This window comes from Mesoplodon mirus (genome assembly GCF_964341445.2).
Source record: "Mesoplodon mirus genome assembly, chromosome: 1".
Classification (NCBI taxonomy): Eukaryota; Metazoa; Chordata; class Mammalia; order Artiodactyla; family Ziphiidae; genus Mesoplodon; species Mesoplodon mirus.
The window spans coordinates 62,516,078-62,533,519 of NC_138976.1; the positions used below are offsets into that span (position 1 = coordinate 62,516,078).

General features: G+C 41.2%; 1 protein-coding gene across 3 annotated transcripts in view; it reads left to right on the plus strand.

Moving 5' to 3' along the window:
* TTC39B (tetratricopeptide repeat domain 39B) overlaps positions 1-17,442 on the plus strand; it is a 124,415-nt gene that overhangs the window by 55,332 nt on the left and 51,641 nt on the right. For all 3 annotated transcript variants that reach the window (XM_082629144.1, XM_082629145.1, XM_082629146.1), the window contains 4 exons: positions 2,821-2,916; positions 12,583-12,693; positions 15,900-16,031; positions 17,005-17,081. In XM_082629144.1, the coding sequence (XP_082485270.1) occupies positions 2,821-2,916; positions 12,583-12,693; positions 15,900-16,031; positions 17,005-17,081 (416 nt within the window). The remainder of the gene's footprint in view (positions 1-2,820; positions 2,917-12,582; positions 12,694-15,899; positions 16,032-17,004; positions 17,082-17,442) is intronic.

The window sequence follows — 17,442 nt, forward strand, 5'->3', positions numbered from 1 at the left end:
TTGGGTGGGCCTGTTAGACAATGCTCCAAGATGGCATTGAGTGGGCATGCAATCTTTTTTTTTATCTTATTTCAAAGCTACTGAGTAGCTGAAGGATGAGTTATTCATTGCTATTGGGATAATTGCCCATCCATAGGGGAAACAATTAAATTTAGATCACACTGTACACAAAAGTGGATTCTAGATATACTTGTGTGTTAAATTATTTTCTCCATGTGTTTAAGCATTTCTCATAAAAAAGGGGAAAATAGGTTCTTGATAAAATACTAGATAGTAGTTTACTATCTAGTAAGTGAGTGAATTAGGTCTATAAAAAAAAACGGAAAAAAATCAGTTTGTAGCATGATGTACTTATTGTGATACTAATATGAATTTTAAAATACTGTAGAATTTCTGGGACTTAATGTACATGTATATAAAAGCATAAAAAATGAAACTTTTGTACCCCAGAAAAATGAAAAAAATCTAGTATTGTTTTATTAATAATTATTAAGTTCTGCTAAATTTAAGTGTTTTCTGCCTGGTAAAGATGCTATAATTGTAGCTTTGAAACATGCAACATTTACCTGACACAACAGACTTGATTTTAGCAGAACTTAATTAATTTAGTGTTTTATATATATGGTATGTCAAATCATTGGGGTAAAGATACAGGCTTTTAAAAATTAGCTTGGGAAAAATGGCAAAAGATTAAGAAAAATACACAGCACTATCTTGTACCATATACTCAAATTGTAAATGGATCAGCACATTAAATATTAAAAAAATAAGCAGCAATTATGTTATATAATCTTTGTGGAGGGGAGGTTTTCCTAAGTGTGCCCTCAAAATCAGAAATATTAAAGGGAAATGATTAATTTTGATTATATAAAAATTTCAATATTGGGGAGAATTTTAAAATTAAAGATAAGGCAAATGAGAAATGGGGATATTTTTATATACATTTCAGAGAACATATTTTTCTAGCCCTTATAAATGAATCTGTAAGGGAACAGATAGGCAAGAATGGTCCAAAAGGCTAGACAGCCCTTTGAATCTATCTATTCCTCTTTCCCTGCTTGTAAACTGAGATGTCAGTCAGTACCCTGGAGTCTCGTTTACCTAAGTGCTTAGGGCTTCCTCCATTCTCCTGGTAAGAAGTTCTTGTGATAGAAAATAACATGCCTTCAAGCTACATTTCCACTTAACCGTGGCGTTTTCTTTTCTCCCATCACCCACACCCAACCACCCTTCTGAAAAGAACCTTGATTTTCCCCTAACCTGATGTATGAAATTTAGGAAACTTGACACGTTCAAGAAAAGATGAATGTTGAATATAAAATATTACCGGGTATTGGGAAGTCTGAAGGTAGAATATAATCAAACTCCACTTAATGTACAATAAGGGCATTGACATCTTAGAATTAAAAAAAAAAGAAGCTTTCCTAAAAGGATGGTCAATAACCCTTTCCTCTCTTCTCTATGGCTTGTGGACAGTTAAGGTGAATCGTTGATGGGAGGTTGACGATTCTGTTATATACAGGGCAGGGCTTATTCTTAAGCTCTATGGAAGTTTCCTTCTCTGCAGTAGGCTTGCCTTCGCGTGTGTCTCTGCGGTAGATCTAGGTCAAAATGTGGCCTAAGATTCTGCAAACCAGATTGGTCTCCAGCTCCTTTATGTTACCTCGGCATTCTGTGGTATAAATATATAATGGGAAACAAGGCAGTTTTTAAAACATAAGATATTTTACAAAATACTTGCCCTTTCACTCCAGAATTTATCCTTAGGAAATAATCAGGCAAGTGAGTAAAGGGGCTCATTGCAGTATTGTTTGTATTGATAACTGGAGCACCTAGCATGCCTCAAAATGAGGGAGAGGCAACCAATTATGTCACCTCTATTCAGTAGACCGCCATGTGGACACTAGCTATGATAGAGCAACTCTGTATTTGTTGAGAAGAAAAGATTCAGGATAAATTTAGCATATAATGAAGGAAACCAGAATATGTTATCCTAAAATACGTATGCCTCTTTGACATAAAAATCATTTTGAGCTGAAGGCAATCAAGAAGCAGTAAACACTGAAAAAGTTCCCTCTTTCTGCCTCAAGGTGTAGGACATACATTCTGTTTTTACTGGAGACAGACTCGTACAGCTCAGAGAGTCTGCAGACAAATCTTGTTAAATGAACCCTTATTTATTCCAAGTTATTCCTTCACCATTTACCACTAGGCCTTCACCATTTGTTTTGCCAATTCTTGACAAATGTATTGTTTCTTTGTCAGAAAGGTATAAAAGATTTCTGCTCTGCTTACTTCTTTGGGTCTTCATTCTCCTATGAAGGCTCTCACGTACATGTAACCATTCAATTACATTTGTGTGCTTTTCTCTTGTTGATCTGTCTTTGTCAGTTTAATTTCCAGACCCAGCCGGGGACCCTAAAAGGGTTGACAAAAACTTTTTCCTCCCCTACAGTAATATTCCATTTCAATTAAGAAAAATATAGACAGATAGATAGATAGATTTACTTGGGAAAAGATTTGGAAGGATATATACAAGCTACAATGTTATCTTTGGGTGGAGAGTTTTGGGGGGTGATTTCATTAATTTCTTTTTTGTGTACTGAAATATAAAGAAAAATAAGTTTATTTTATTGGGGCTGTATTTCAGGAATATTCACCATGTAACTGAGTGGATTCTGCTATTTGATTTTCAAAACTGATAAGAAATGGAAGTGAGATAATATAAATAATTGAAGGACTTGTCTTGTATACTTTAATCTATGTAGACTTTTCCTGTAAGACAAAGAAGTAATAACCTCACTGCCTTTTTATTAACAGGCCTTCTCGTGTAGATATGGCAACAAGCAGCCAACACTTCTCATCATTTGATACAAAACAGGCATCCGGACAGCACCGAACATCTAATGTGAAAAGGTCAGGAACGGGGTCGGGGGGGGGCGGTGCGGGTATTCCTGGGGGACTGGGGAGAGCAGTCCAACCCTTGGGTAAATTGCAGTGTTGATGTTATGATAGGGCTTTGTGTTTTACTAATGGGTAGGGTGGAGAGAGGCCTGGGCAGGTGTAGTGCCCATTTTACAAATTAGGGAAGGAGTCTCGGAGCTCCTAAGGGATTTAGTGAGTAGGTGACCCTGTTACATAAAAGCAGAAACAAAACCAAATTCAACTCTTGGGGTACAACTCCCTCTTGAGCCTATTTTTATCCTTAAAAATTTTAACCATTTATTTTATTATGAAATAATGTAACCATATTGCCAAGCATCGGGGAAGATGGAAGAAAGAAGAATTAGGAGCACTTTAACACGGACTGTTAGAATTTTGGTATATTTCATTCCAGTCTTTTCTCTAGGCATGTGCTCCTTGATATAGATGTAGCCATACCTTATTCATTGAACATTGTATTGTGATTGTTTTTCTAATTGTATTCTTGTAACTTTGGCTTAAAAGTGCATTTAAGAAGCATTTGTCGTAGAAAATTCAGGAAATATACAAAAGCACAAAGGAGAGATAAAATATGTATTACCATCACCATAACTTTTTTGGGTGTGTATTCTCTCTTTTTCTCTTCATATATAGAGAGATTATTTTTTTTTCTAAATTGGGATCATATTAATTTTACTCTTTGGTAACCCACTTTTCAAAGCATAATATATCATGACATTTTTCCTTTCCACTGAATATGTTTTATAATATCATATTTGATTGCTAAGTACTGTTCCTTTCTGCCCATTTTAGAATTACTTTAGCCAGTTGTCATTTTTTGAATATGTAAGTTGTTCCTTTCTTGGTTATTAAGGCAACTCTGTTAAAGCTTTATTTTATACCATGAATAAGTGCTTTCCATTTATCCTTACGTGTTTATTCAACTTTATACAGCACATCTTCGGCCTTTTAGATTTTGCATTTGAAATTTCAGCTACTTTTGAGCATGTTCACAATACTCATGGGCTTGGCGGTTTGTCTTAGGACTCAACCCTCACAATATAAGGAAGGGGTGCAATATTTATAAGGACTGAGGAATGGAGATGAAGTTGAAAATAACTTCTCAGCATCTGAAGGCGTTTATTTTCCACATTACTTTTTAATTTCATATGTCTCTGCTCATGGAAATCTGAGCTATCTTCAGAAATATGTATTCCTCCCTCATAGTTGTCCTCTAACTGATCTGATAGTTTCCTAGGTAACCACTGCATCAACATTTATATAATGCTGAGTTTGAAAGCTGGGATAAAATAAATTTAAAAAATATTACTGAAAGCAGTGATAAATTAAGGGCATAGCATTCAGAGAGAGCTCTGGGCTGTATCGGTAGACTGGGAATTTTCAGCATATGTGTAGTTTTTTGTTGTTGTTGTTGTTTTTTGTTTCTTTTGCGGTACGCGAGCCTCTCACTGTTGTGGCCTCTCCCGCTGCGGAGCACAGGCTCCGGACGCGCAGGCTCAGCGGCCATGGCTCATGGGCCCAGCCGCTCCGTGGCATGTGGGATCTTCCCGGACCGGGGCACGAACCCGTGTTCCCTGCACCGGCAGGCGGACTCTCAACCACTGCGCCACCAGGGAAGCCCGATGTGTAGTTTTGAAGGCATGAACTGTATGTGCTCTTTCTAAGAGAGAGCAAAACAAATGAGAAGAGAGTGAAGGAAGGAAGCCCCATGAACACAGACATTGAAGGAGCAGCTAATGGAATGATTTCATGCAGAGCTATGGAGGTTTGAGGGACAGGATGATTAAATGAGATGGTAGCTGCAAGATGGGCAAGGGGTTGGGGAGGGGTGAGTTCTGGAATGAGGTCAACAGAGCCAGGTGTTGCAGAGAGGTCTACGTGGATAAAGGCTGGAAAGCATCCTTTGTATTTTGTAGTAAGGTCATCATAGACCTTTAGCTTAGAGGGTTCCTTGCCAGGCTACAGTGGAAGATGAATGGGAGGAGGGGAAGTAGGGAAAGTGAGAGTCAACTCTTTTTTGAAGCTTTTGCCTATGAAGAGAAGGAGTGGGAGAAGTTCAGGAGAGAAGACAAAATCGAAAGTTATCTTTTTGGCTGGTTTTACTTTAAGTAGAAATGAGTGAAATTTGTGCGTTTTCTGAGTTGGAAAGAGGGCAGAGAGGAAAAGGTTAAAGACATAAAGGAAGAAACAGAAGGGAAACGTAAGAAGTATAGTATTAGCATTTGTAGGTTTCATTTTAAAATTAAATTATTAAAATTAAGATTTTTCTTTAAAAAAATGAAACAAATATTCCTACTCTGCCTTTCAGTCAACAGGTCTTCTAATGCATTTGTAAAAACAAGCACTTGTAAATTTATTGTGAAGCAGCCCAGAAGGACATCTGCAAAGTTGAGCAGTGCTTCAAACTTGAGCAAGTATGTGGGTAGTTAGACCGCATAGAGCATAATGGCACCCTAGCTAATGTATACTCCCCATGTGACTGCTCCACTGACACCCGGTGTATTGCTCTTCTACACAAAGCTGTGAGGCAATCAAGGGGGGAGTTTAGTCACTCTTTCACAAACGAGCAATCCTGGATGGCAGGTGACATACCCAAGGTGCCTCAGCCAGGCAGTGGTTGATTTGCATCTTGATGCTCCATCTCCTCATTTCCTGGCCAGAGCATCTTTAATGATGAACCCATTTGCTTCCCTGGTTGTAATCCCTCTCATCTGTTTAGTCTTACAAAGTGTTTGACAACCATGGTTTCTTTTGATTATACTTCAACTTGAAAGAGCCAGGAAAGAATCTTTCCATGTAAGGATCCTGATGTCGAGAGCAGTACATGGCTAACTGAAATGCCTTGCAAAACTCTGAAATATTTTGAGTTTGAGTTATCGCCCGTGTCCTTCCAGGGCACCAGTGACAAAGTTGCGGATATTTGTTAAGTTCTGTGTTCGCCACTTCATATCTGTTGACACCCAGAAGCAGTTGTGTTAAAGCCACTTTTGGAAAAAGGAGGAAAGACTTTCCACCCTGGCCCTGAGCCTTTCCATCATTTCCTCCTCTTACCATATCTTTCTGAGTTGAGAGACATGTTGTTTGGCCTTGCGTAGGAAATGGAATGACGACAAGGTTGCCCACTTTCAAATCTCTAAGACAAAGTATATTTTGTCTTCTTGATCTACTTGAGAAACTTGTCGAAAGCAGGAAGAAGAACAGAGGTATAGCATCTCAGGATTAAAGGATTTTTTTTTGGTGGTACGTGGGCCTCTCACTGCTGTGGCGTCTCCCGTTGAGGAGCACAGGCTCCGGACGCGCAGGCTCAGCGGCCATGGCTCACGGGCCTAGCCACTCCGTGGTATGTGGGATCTACCCAGACCGGGGCACGAACCCGTGTCCCCTGCATTGGCAGGCGGACTCTCAACCACTGCGCCACCAGGGAAGCCCACCAGTAAGGTTTTAATAAGAAAAACTTTGTAACAAATAATGCTTCAGATGTTCTGAACATAATTTATTCCTCCTTTATCTTCCATATTGACATTTTATTCTTTCCCCCCCGTCATCATTGCTAACTTGGCTTGTGTTCCACAGTTGCTTCAGTACATAAACAAGTTATTATTTTAGATATTTTTCCTTTTTATTTACTTAATTTTATTTTATTTTTTAAATTTATTTAATTTTGGCTGCGTTGGGTCTTCATTGCTGCGCACGGGCTTTCTCTAGTTGTGGCGAGCGGGGGCTACTCTTCATTGCAGTGTGCGGGCTTCTCATTGCGGTGGTTTCTGTTGTTGCAGAGCACAGGCTCTAGGCGCATGGGCTTCAGTAGCTGTGGCACGCGGGGTCAGTAGTTGTGGCTCGCGGGCTTAGTTGCTCCACAGCATGTGGGGTCTTCCCGGACCAGGGCTCGAACCCGTGTCCCCTGCATTGGCAGGTGGATCCTTAACCACTGCACCACCAGGGAAGCCCATCCTTTTTAAAGTAGAAGACTGAAAAACTCATTTTGCCTTTAGATGAACATATCTTCTAATTCAGAAACAGGAAGAAAGATATATATTTACTGAAGATATATATTAATAGAGGCACCTGGGTGGGGTTTCCACAGATGGAGACCATGAGTGTATAGTCCCTCTGAGAAGGGCTGAGCGCTCACAGCTTCTGGAGAATTATATATACATGGTTGTTAATTTGCATAGGCCTTGACAGTTCACCAAGTACCCTCGTAGCAACCATGGCCTTGGTTTCTCCTGCACACATTGTGAAATGGGAGGGCATTTCAAAGATGAGGCAGTGGACTCAGGGAGGTGGAGTGACTTTCTGAAGGTCACAGGCTAGAGAATGGCAATGCTGACTTTGATTGCCGGCCCAGGAATTTTCATTCTATCACATCAGGCTTCAGGAGGATGATGTCACAACGATGAGCCTCTTGGAGATCTTTGGCTGTTTTTAAATAGTCGTACTCATCACTCTAGGCTGGTTGGACAGTTGTTATGAGGCTGAGCAGAAGGGTTTATGTGGTAAGTGTGGCTGCCATTTTAGGTCTTTGATCTAAGGGGGCAGTGTGATTGAACATCTGTTTTAGGCAGAATAGTCTGAGGGTGGTGTCCAGAAAAATTAGTATTATCTGGGAGCTTGCTGAGCCCACCCCAGGCCTACTGAATCAGAAACTCTGGTGGTGAGGCCTAGTGGTATTGTTTTAACAAGCCCTCTGGTGAGTTGAATGCATGCTAAAGTTTGAGAGCCGCCTAAGCACAGCTGGTAATACGAAGGCATTCTTGGAGACTGTTTCAGAATTCAGGCTTGAAGTGGTGATAGTCTCAGTTAATGTGGAGGCAGCGGGAATGGAGAGAACAGCTGACCCCAAGACGTGTGTGAGAAGTCCTAGCTGAGATTCCACTTGCTCTCTTGGTCATTCTTTGTGGAACACATGGTAGCACTGGTATTCTGGAGGGGAGGGGGTCTTAATTTCACGTGAACAGGTTAGTAAAACGCTTAGAAAGGTTGAGTTCACGGTGTTTGGAGGTGCCGAGTGCCTACTTCTGTTTCTCCCTCTGAGCTGGGCTTGCAAGTGCATCCACCCAGGTGCCAGTGTGGCCAGCTGAGATGCAGAGGTGGCTGTTTCTGTGGCAAGGGGACTGGTATCTGTTCTCAGCCCATTTCTTGGTAACAAAAGATGAGCTGTACTCTGAGAGAACTGGTGGGAGTGGAAATTAAGAGAACAGGTGAGAGGTAACACTGGAAAACCTAATGGTTGAAGGGAAGGGGTGATGAGGAAGGGAGTGGGGGTTGCTGAGCTAAAAATTTCCTTTTGTTCTTAGAATAAAGTCCATCTTCTTGGGTGGGAGGGAGGGAGACTGCAAGAGGGAGTGTATATGGGGATATATGTATACGAATAGCTGATTCACTTTGTTATAAAGCAGAAACTAACACACCATTGTAAAGCAATTATACTCCAATAAAGATGTTAAAAAAGTAAATTAATTGGGCTTCTCTGGTGGTGCAGTGGTTAAGAGTCCGCCTGCTGATGCAGGGGACACGGGTTCGTGCCCCGGTCCGGGTAGATCCCACATGCCGCAGAGCAGCTGGGCCCGTGAGCCATGGCCGCTGAGCCTGCGCGTCCGGAGCCTGTGCTCCGCAACGGGAGAGGCCACAACAGTGAGAGGCCTGCGTACTGCAAAAAAAAAAAAAAAAAAAAAGTAAATTAATTAATTAAAAAAATAAAATAACATTGCTATTTAAAACAAAAACAACAAAACAAAACAAAGTCCATCTTCTCTGCCACCGTGGTTTCTGTTTTCTGCCGGCTTTCTGTCCTCATTTCCTCCCACTCTCTGCCTTGCTCACCGCATTCCCAGCTTAGAACCTCCCTTCTCCCCTCAACCTAGATATTCTCATGGCGGCCTCCACTCTGCAGCACTTGGATGTCACCCTTTTCAAGAACTTTCTATGAGCATCCTCATTAATGTTGGGCCTCACCTCACCCCCTTCCCCAGCCAGTTTCTTCCCCAGACCACTTATCCCAGTCTGAGATGATCTTAGTTACTGGTCTCCTTGTTTTAAGTCTGCCCTCCCTCCCCAGCTCTTCCACAGCCGGGAACCCTATGGGTCTGCTCAGTGTGTATTCCCAACACCTAGAAGAGTGCCTGGTGTGTAGTTAGAGCTCCATAAATATTAGCTGAATGAATTCTAGGTAGAGATTTGATTGGGGGGGGCAGGTAGGGGGAGGAAGTAGGGGGAGAAATGTGTCTGTAGACACCAGGCAGCAAATGACAGCTAACTTGGCAGGCAGTGGAGGTGAAACAGGATAAATCCAAGAGATGTTCAGGAACTAACACTGACAAAATTTGGAGCTGGACTGATATGGAAGGTATTAAGCAGTTTACTTGTGAAAAATTTTCATGAGAGAGGTTTGTGAACTCCTAGCATTCGTATTTGACCTCTTCATTCACTAGAAACTTAAGGACAAAGCAATTCTGTGTTAGTATTAGGGTTCTTCAGAGAAAGAAGACCAATAGGAGATATATTGAGAGAGAGAGAGAGATTGATTTGTCATGGGAATTGGCTCACGTGATTATCAAAGCCAAGAAGTTCCATGGTCTGCTGTCTGCAAGCTGCAGAACCAGGAAAGCCAGTGGTGCAGTTCAGTTGAAGCCCGACAGCCTGGTAACCAGAAGCACAAGAGAGGAGAAGATAAATGTCCCAGCTCAAATAGAGAAGAGATCACGTTTTCCCCCTTCCTCTGCCTTTTTGTTCTATCCTGGCCCCCAGCGGATTGGCTGATGCCCACCTACATTGGGGAAGGCCATCTGCTTTACTCAGTTCACCAATTCAAAGGCTAATCTCTTCCAGAAACACCCTCACAGACACAAAAATAATGTTGTACCAGCTATCTAGACATCGCTTAGCCCATTCAAGTTGCCTTATAAAATTAACCATCACAAAATGAGCTCTCCAGCTAACCCCTTTTCCAAGAGCTTGTCTCCTTTCTGCACCACCCTGGAGGAGAGAGGCTTTCAGGTCCCAGGCATAAGGAATTCTGTTGCTGAGCGTCTCGCAGAGCAGCGCTCTATCCCCCCAACCCATCCGGCCACTCAACAATACTTACGGGGTTGTAGTATGTTCTAGATACAACCAAAGGCCCTGGGGGCATAGCAGTGACTAAAACAACCTCCTTGCATTTATATCCTAGAGAGGGAAGATAGCCAAAGACAAACAGGTCCACAAATGTAGGCACAAGATATTTTGGATGGTAATAAGTGGTATAGAGCAGACAAAACAATGGGAGAGGTTGGGCTGAGGTCAATGAGGCAGGTCTTGAGTTGGTGCTTTTTGAGCTGATATCTGAATAACAAGAAGGAACCAGCCATGAGAAGACCTGGGGGCAGAGGGTGGGTGGTTCCCTGCAGCACCTTCAGAACCCACTTCTGGAAGATGAGTAACCGAAGTGGCATTTTTGTTTTCCTGCTTAAGAAGTGAATATGGAGAGAATGGTGGCACAGAAATTCAACTTTCAGATCTTTGAAATGAATCATTGTACTGCTTATTTCCTTACTGACATATTTTCTTGTTAAAAGATGTTACACAAAACATTTTAGAGATGGCTCTCATTTTAAAGGGCAGAATTTCTATCAATCATAAATAATTAACATGAGTTTCAAAAGGTAAAATCATGACTCATACAGATGTAAAAATGAACAGATGTTAAAAATTTTACTTAACTCATTAATCAGGGAGAGAACTAGGCAGATGTTAAAACAGATTTGAAGGAGATATCGAAACAGCACACATTTATATGGAGTAAAGGAATGTTGAAATGAATGTGCAGATTCAGGCAAAACTAGCTTCTTCCACAGTGGAGGAGGGAAGTCGATTGAAGGCCAGGACAGAATTTACATGTGTTAAATAACAAGTTCAACTGACTAAATTTGAAGATCTAATTGTCTTTATTAAACTCTTCGTGAATTGGGCAGCATCCCATCTAGCAAGAGAAAGGAGCTCCTTCAGGCTGCAGGAAAGGAAAGGTTTTTCAAGGCAAGGAAGAAGCAGGGGAAAGAGGAAATTAATAGTAAAGAATGCATTGTTTTAGGCTAGGTTGCCCTCCTAAGGGGAGTGGAAGGGGTCTATCAGTGGATTTCCAAGTGCTGTTCAGGAAATTCCAGGTTGGCTGGTTAGAGGTCACATTCTTGGAGAAGGTTGGAACTGTAATTAGGTTATAGCTTTAAGTCCTGGTGGGGCTTAGCATAAATGACTCCATTTTGCGCCTGCTGTCTCTTTTCTTTTAACATCTTTATTGGAGTATAATTGCTTTGCAATGGTGTGTTACTTTCTGCTGTATAACAAAGTGAATCAGCTATACATATACATATATCCCCATATCCCCTCCCTCTTGCATCTCCCACCCACCCTCCCTATCCCACCCCTCTAGGTGGTCACAAAGCCCCGAGCTGATCTCCCTGTGCTATGCGGCTGCTTCCCACTAGCTATCTGTTTTACGTTTGGTAGTGTATATATGTCCATGCCACTCTCTCACTTCGTCCCAGCTTACCCTTCCCCCTCCCCGTATCCTCAAGTCCATTCTCTAGTAGGTCTGTGTCTTTATTCCTGTCTTGCCCCTAGGATCTTCATGACTTTTTTTTTTTTTTAGGCTCCATATATATGTGTTAGCATATGGTATTTGTTTTTCTCTTTCTGACTTACTTCACTCTGTATGACAGACTCTAGGTCCATCCACCTCACTACAAATAACTCAATTTCGTTTCTTTTTATGGCTGAGTAATATCCCATTGTATATATGTGCCACATCTTCTTTATCCATTCATCTGTCGATGGACACTTCGGTTGCTTCCATGTCCTGGCTATTGTAAACAAAGCTGCAATGAACATTGTGGTACATGTCTCTTTATGAATTATGGTTTTCTCAGGGTATATACCCAGTAGTGGGATTGCTGGGTCATATGGTAGTTCTATTTTTAGTTTTTTAAGGAACCTCCATACTGTTCTCCATAGTGGCTGTATCAATTTACATTCCCACCAGCAGTGCAAGAGGTTTCCCTTTTCTCCACACCCTCTCCAGCATTTATTGTTTGTAGATTTTTTTGATGATTGGGCCCGTTGTCTCTTTTTTAACACGGGTCTATAGACAACAGTTATTTTGTATTGATATCAGTTACGTATAATTTACAGAGCTGTAAGATAGTTCCTGTGGAATCAAAAACAACCTGGCAGGGTCTTCTTTAGATTTTAGATGATGCAGTTTTCCACTGACATACATTCTTACCCCTACATAATCAAACTAAAACAAAATAACCTCTGCTCCCACTCATGAATAGATGTAGTTCCTACACTTGTGGTCTTCGGAGTGATGGGGGGACTATCATTTACTAAGTGCCTGCTATGATCATTATTTGTCAATTTGTTCCATCTTCAAAACAGCCCCATGAAGTAGTTGGTGGTGTTCCCATTTTACAGGTGAGAAAGTCAAGTTCCCAGAGGTTAGAGACACAGCTAGTAAGTGACAGAGTAGAATTCCAGCCTGTCCTTCTGTCTCCAAAGTGTACACACACACACACACACACACACACACACACACACACACTCCCTGTAACAACTTGATAAAGTAAAAACTGTAGAAATTCTGTGTATTTTTTTCTTGATCTTTAGGTCAATGTCAACCAAGGTGGATCTTAGGAGTGGCCTGGAAGAATGTGCAATGGCACTGAACTTATTTCTAAGTAACAAATTTACAGATGCCTTAGAATTGCTTCGACCATGGTAATTAACTTTATTTCTTTTAGATAAAATATATTTTTTTGGATGCTTTTGATGATTCTGTCTCTGATGTCATTCTTGTCAGTTAATTTTTCTGCACTTCCTCCTGAATATTTATAAACTAATTTGGTTGAGACCCCTAAATGTTGATTAGTTTTAATATCCAGTTAAGAAATCTGTCGTTTCAACTTTAATTAGTAGAGCATTTCTGATTCTTTCTCCTATCTTAATTTCTATACTTGTTCAAATAGTGTCATCTTATTAGTTTCATAGAGCTTCATTTGGCTTTCTTCAGTGAAATATTTTTATGGATATTCCTCTGAAACTTAAATATCATTGAGAAAAGTTTCTTTTGAAATGGGCATGGGTGGATGTCCCTGGTGGCGCAGTGGTTAAGAATCCACCTGCCAATGTAGGGGACACGGGTTTGATCCCTTGTCTGGGAAGATCCCACATGCCGCGGAGCAAATAAGCCTGTGAGCCACAACTACTGAGCCTGCGCTCTAGAGCCCGGGAGCTACAACTACTGAGTCCGTGTGCCTAGAGCCTGTGCTCTGCAACAAGAGAAGCCACTACAATGAGAGGCATGCACACTGCAACAAAGAGTAGCCCCTGCTCGCCACAACTAGAGAAAAGCCCGTGCCCAGCGACGAAGACCCAGTGCAGCCAAAAATAAATAAATAAGATAAATAAATTAAAAAAAAGAAAAGAAACGGGTGTGGGAAGAACTAAAATATGGTAATCTCAGATGCTAAAAAGAAATTTAAGATAATAAAAATCTTACTGGGACTCCCTATTTATGTGATAAATCACTTAGGCAGTTTCATTTCAATTAATAGTACCTGTTAATTCTGATGATGTGGCAGCAAAACCTATGCTTAGCCTTCTTACTAGGCCTCACTTTGACCCCAGTGTCCACCTGCTCGGCAGGAATAATCTTACCTTGTGCCTCCAAACACAGTGTCTTCCTTGGATGAAGCTTAGACCTCAGATAATAATTTCAAGACATTTACGTGGGCACAGAGTGGGACTCTCATTCCTTTGAGGAGTCTGTAGGGTGAGCAGGGTGATGTGACTCTAGTCATTGCCTTTGAATCTTAGAAATTAATGTGCCTACTGAGGCTGTGGTGAGTCTCAGACTTAGAAGAGCTGCGATCAGTTAGCATTTCAGAGGTTAAGAACAGATGATAAAATAGATGGTGAAGTCCTATGGTAATTGCCCAGGGCTGTCTCCACCCAATGCTTGTCTCGCATCCTCTACCTCAGGGGTTCCCAACTCCCGGGCCACAGACGGGTACTGGTCTGGGGTGTGTTAGGAACTGGGCCGCACAGCAGGAGGTGAGTGGCGGGTGAGAGAGTGAAGCTTCATCTGTATTTACAGCCACTCCCCATTACTCACATTACCTCCTGAGCTCTGCTTCCTGTCAGGTCAGTGGTGGCATTAGATTCTTGTAGGAGCGCGAACCCTACTGTGAACTGCACAGGCCAGGGATCTAGGTTGCACGCTCCTTATGAGAATCTAATGCCTGATGATCAGAGGTGGAGCTGAGGGGTGATGCTAGCACTGGGGAACGGCTGCAAATACAGATCGTCATTAGCAGAGAGGTTTGACTGCCCAGAGACCATAATAAATCAATGCGCTTGAATCACCCAGAAACCCCCCCACCCCAACCCCTCTTGTTCGTGGAAAAATTGTCTTCCACGAAACTGGTCCCTGGTGCCAAAAAGGTTGGGGACCACTGCTCTACCTTGCCTGTATCTGCCTTTTTCCTTCTGTCCTTCTTAGTCCTTCAGACCTCTCTCTGTCTGTGTCTCTTCATCTTCTGTCTCTATATCCCTCTGTCTTCCTCTGTCTTCCTCTCTCCCTCCCTCTCTTTCTCTCTCTGCCTGTTGTTCTCTCCTTGTCTCTCCTCTCTCAATCTGCCTGCCTGTCTCCTTTGTTTTTTATTCAAAAAGTCTCCATTTTTTCTCCTCCACTGACACCCAGCTGGTCATAATATGGAATGAAAATAAATGACAGTCTTACACTTAGTCAAGTTTTATATTCTCTGATCTTTATGCATGTTTCACTGTTAAACATACGTTTTTCCCACTTGAATACTTTTTTCCCCTTGGAGAAGCTTTTGGTTTAAAATGTGGGGTTTATACAACATTGTAAATCAACTACACTTCAATAAAAAAAAATTTTTTTTAAACGTGAGGTTTAAAACCACAGTTGCTGATTCACTTTGGGCTCCTCTTATTCCTTTTTTTTTCTTTCTTTCTTTTTTCTTTTTTTGAATAGCCAGTGCCCTCACTGTTTGGGACTAACTGCAAATTACCAAAGGATGTTTAGACTCTTTCTTGGGGGGAAAGTATACTGTGGCTTGTATTTGTTTTGCAGAGCAGCAAAAAAAAGTATTTTAAAAATGTATTTGAATTAAAAATAAAACCATGCATTAATATTGTAGATCTTATAAATAACGAATTAACATAGCTTGAGAAGTTTTGAGGAAAGAGATGGTGAGGTTTTCATAGCCTGAGAGTCTGGGATGTGCCATCCATTTGGGCTGAATGTCCTTAAGAATCGAACAGATAACTTGATAATTTGAATTATCCAGAACTTTAATCAGGATTCCCAGATAATGGGATTAGATTTGGTAAGAGATCTACCATGAATTTTTGTCTGGGCCCTTTGTGGCTGACCTAACTTATTGCAAAAATCTTGTTTCCTCGTGGCCTCTGGCTGGGAGAAGGGAGGGGATGATTTTAAACAAGACTTACCTTTCAAAAAACATATCAGAATTTCTCTGTCACAAACTATATTTCCAGTGGCCTTTATTTTAGCACTTATTTCAGAGCAAAAGATGGTACACTGCTTCTTGTACAACTGGGAAAAATTGGGTTTGCTTTGAAACATTTTCTAGGAAATGAGTCAGCAGGCTGCCCCCTTGTGCTCAAACAGGGAACAGCATATGCCGCACTCTGCTTCAACCTGGAAAGTTTCATGCTGCCTGCTTGGGCTTGAATTAGCAAGTCCTCAGAGTTTGAGTTCTTTAGGGCATGTCTTTCATAGTCCATATTATTTCAGTGACCATGGTGAAGGAGTAAAAGTTGTTACTGTGAAAGTCACGTCATGGATTTACTAGAATTTCTTGTGATTAGTTTCAGATGAGACCTGAATGCTTTTCAGTTGAATTGAAATGTAATAATTTCTGTGTTCTCCCCAGGGCTAAGGAGAGCATGTACCATGCCTTGGGCTACAGTACCATTGTGGTGCTACAGGCCGTCATGACCTTCGAGCAACAGGACATCCAAAATGGCATTTCTGCCATGAAGGACGCCTTACAAACCTGCCAAAAGTATGAGCTGAGTAATTAAATACTTGAGACATGCCTACAAACCTTTCTGTCTGTGTGACAAAATGCACTTAGCCTGACTGAGAGCTCTGTTGGAAGTTGGCCACGGTTATACAAAAGGACTTGAGCATCACAGGTTCCTGGCCTCAAGTAGTTTTATGTACGGGAGATAAAAATATTTCCACTAAAGAATTACAGTAGGATGCTGGGATGGCGGAACACGTGGCATCTATATCTTCCACTTTTCTCGTTGGTACTTGAACTTACCAAGAAGGGCTGAGGATTTCAGTGGGATTAGCAGCAAGCATCTCTCGGGGTCCCCCTGGTGGAGCGTTTAGGTACCACATGCCAAGCCCGGCCAAGCAAGGAGCATTCTTCTTTTATATGGGAAATGCTGCAAAGTCAGAAGAGAGTCTTTTATTTGTCTAAATGGATATATTTAAACACTTTTGCTTGGTGGAAATGACATGGAATTTCATTTTTATTTTAATCTTTGTGTGTATAGGAAGCTCCTAGCAAAAGCTGTTAACTAGCATTGGTGAATTTTAACATTGCTGAAATTATGTCCTCTTGTAATTATGTTTCCAGCCCCTCAAGGGAAGAGAGTTTCCAAACACTGCACCCTAACTCCATTCTTAACCCGTGGTGAGGTGACCCTTAACAACAGAAATACTGATTTTAGCCATAGAGATCAGGGAAGGTGCATGACAGGGTTAGTATTGACTGTTATGTGTATGTTTGTCCATGCACTTGTTCAGTAAGCTTGGATTAAATGCCCACAGGATGCCAGTGCTGGGAGCTGGATGTGCAGGGTTCAAAAGGGTGGTCTCTGCCCCAGAGATTTTAGGGTTTAGAGTTCTGTTTTGGTGACTCTTTGGTGTGATTGTGACTGAAATGAATGTCAAATGAAAATGAGCTTGATTATTGTTATTTTTTCTTTCTACTTCCCATCTCCCCTTCTACTTATTCTCTGCAGATACAGGAAAAAATGCACAGTCGTAGAATCTTTCTCAAGTCTTCTTTCTAGAGGATCATTGGAACAGCTGACTGAAGGTAAGAGGCATTTAAAAGGGTTTTTTCCTTTGAAAAACTAAAATGTGGTCATGATCATAAAATTCAGCACTTACATGTATAATTTAAAGTAAATGGAATGTCTTTTTCTCTGCCCCATCATACTCACCCTCTAGAAGTAACCACTGTTAATAGTTGGTTTTCAAGCCTTGCAAACTTTTCTGTGTACATGTACAAATATATACAGAAGGTACACATAGGATTTTTGTAGCTTTTCATGTATTTTTCATTTTTTGCTAATGTAGAATCGTGATACATGTTATGCTACAATGTAATTTTTGGCAATTGACTTTTTCCATGTCAAGACATATAAATTGTACTTCATTCTATTTAATAGCTATTC